The 1,944-nt window shown below is 37.4% G+C and overlaps 1 protein-coding gene across 1 annotated transcript in view; it reads left to right on the top strand.

The window, feature by feature from the left end:
- The window catches only part of LOC119595461 (microtubule-associated protein futsch-like), a 13,611-nt gene extending 12,058 nt beyond the window's left edge, over positions 1–1,553 (top strand). The window contains exons 7-9 of the mRNA XM_037944585.1: positions 166–263; positions 426–580; positions 1,058–1,553. Coding sequence (XP_037800513.1) covers positions 166–263; positions 426–580; positions 1,058–1,219 — 415 coding nt within the window. The 3' untranslated portion in view covers positions 1,220–1,553. The remainder of the gene's footprint in view (positions 1–165; positions 264–425; positions 581–1,057) is intronic.
- Positions 1,554–1,944: the final 391 nt, after the last annotated feature.

Genomic DNA, 1,944 nt, shown 5'->3' with positions numbered 1-1,944 from the left:
AGTTATTGATTTATTTTTATATTTATTTTTATTTTGTCACTTGTTTCCTTGTTTATATGACAATGATGTGATTCATTGTATTTGATTACTATAATAATGATATCAGTAAGGTATTTGGCACATGACACAGTTTATCTGATTAGTCTTGTTTGTCCTCTCACACAGACGAAGATATGTATGTGGCCTGAAGGAAGCGACAAAACTGATGACAAAGATGTCTTGTGTCATTGTGGCTCCAGACATTCAGCGAAGTAGAGGACCTGGTAAGTTTTTTCTTTGTTATCTTTCTTTTTTTTGATAGGTACATGATATATAGTGACTGTTCTTACTGTTTGGTTTTTATATATTTATAGATTTTTTAGTAGGTAGCGTTATTATTGTTTTTTAAAATCTCTCATTATAAACTATTTTACGACTCGTCACAGGCCTCCTAGATGAGGTGGTGGCCAAGATGCTGAACCGGGCAAGGGAGAGCGGCGTGCCCCTCATCTTTGCCCTCTCCCTGAAGAATCTGGGGAAGCTGTGTCACAAGAGCGTACCTGTGAGCTGCATCGGCATCATTAATTACCAAGGAGCTCAGGTAAGGCTCGCAAAAGAGGAGGAAGGAAGGAATAGGAGCCGAAGCTTATATTGTTCTTGTTTGTTTTGAGTGCTGCATTTTCATGTCTTTTTGTTTGTGTAGTTGTTTAAAAAAAAAAAGTTAGCTGCTATTCATTTTATGAGATTCGATATTGCAGTATTATTGATATTTAGTTTTTATTATTTTGCTGCTATTTTTTTTTTTTTTTTTACCACCTGAATATTTGTGTGCAAATATTTTTTTCTATTGGAAAAGGGTATGATGTGTGGAAATATGACATGGGTTTTGAGATGTTTTTCTTGTCCTTTTTTGGAGTTATATTTTAAATATTGAATACTGAATATTAAGATACCTTCATCACTTTTCTGTTAACCAAATAACCAAATGTCCTCATAAAAAGTAAATAAATAAAAGGTAGTCTTTGAATCCACAACCACTAATACTATAGAGGGCTAACAAATATCTCCATGCCTTCAGGATGTCTTCAATCAGTTAATGGAGCTAGTACCTGCAGCTAAGGCCAAGTACCAAGCTCTCGTCAATACTGGACTGTGTACCGTACCTGCTGAGGCGGAAGGACTCTCAGACGAGGAGAAAGAGCCTGAAGGATCCTCTTTGAAAGATGCTGTGACCTCGTGATTTGTGATGTTTACATGTAGCGGCATAAGGGTCATGTGTGATAACTGTGAGTGAGTTTGATGAGGGGACAGGGGACGTTGGTGGCTGTGACTGGTGGTGTTGCCTATGAATGGCTATGCAGGGACAGTAACTGATGTTTGTGGGTGGCTGCAATTTAAGGCCTGGGAATGGCTGTGCATTGAATAATTCATATGGGTAAGTGATATTTTATTGCCTACAGTTATAAGCAACTGTGAAGAATTTATTATGGATATGGAGCAGTATGGATAGTTAAAATGCTATTGAAATTTGGAAAATCTTCACATGGTAAATTAATAGTTAGGCATACTAGTACACACACATATATATATATACATATATATATATATATATATATATATGTATATATAGTACTATATATATATATATAGTACATATATTTATATATATATATATATATATATATATATATCTATATATATATATGTATATGTATATGTATATGTATATGTATATATGTGTGTGTGTGTGTGTATGCGCGCGCACGCGCGCGCACACACACACACGCACACGCACACGCACACGCACACGCACACGCACACGCACACGCACACGCACACGCACACGCACACGCACACGCACACGCACACGCACACGCACACCACCACAACACACACACACCCCCACACCACACACACACACCCACACACACACACACACACACACACACACACACACACCTATAT

Source organism: Penaeus monodon, chromosome 36, assembly GCF_015228065.2.
Source record: "Penaeus monodon isolate SGIC_2016 chromosome 36, NSTDA_Pmon_1, whole genome shotgun sequence".
In the NCBI taxonomy this organism is placed as follows: domain Eukaryota; kingdom Metazoa; phylum Arthropoda; class Malacostraca; order Decapoda; family Penaeidae; genus Penaeus; species Penaeus monodon.
The sequence above is the reverse complement of the archived record's forward strand: the minus strand, read 5'-3'. Positions and strand labels throughout refer to the sequence as shown.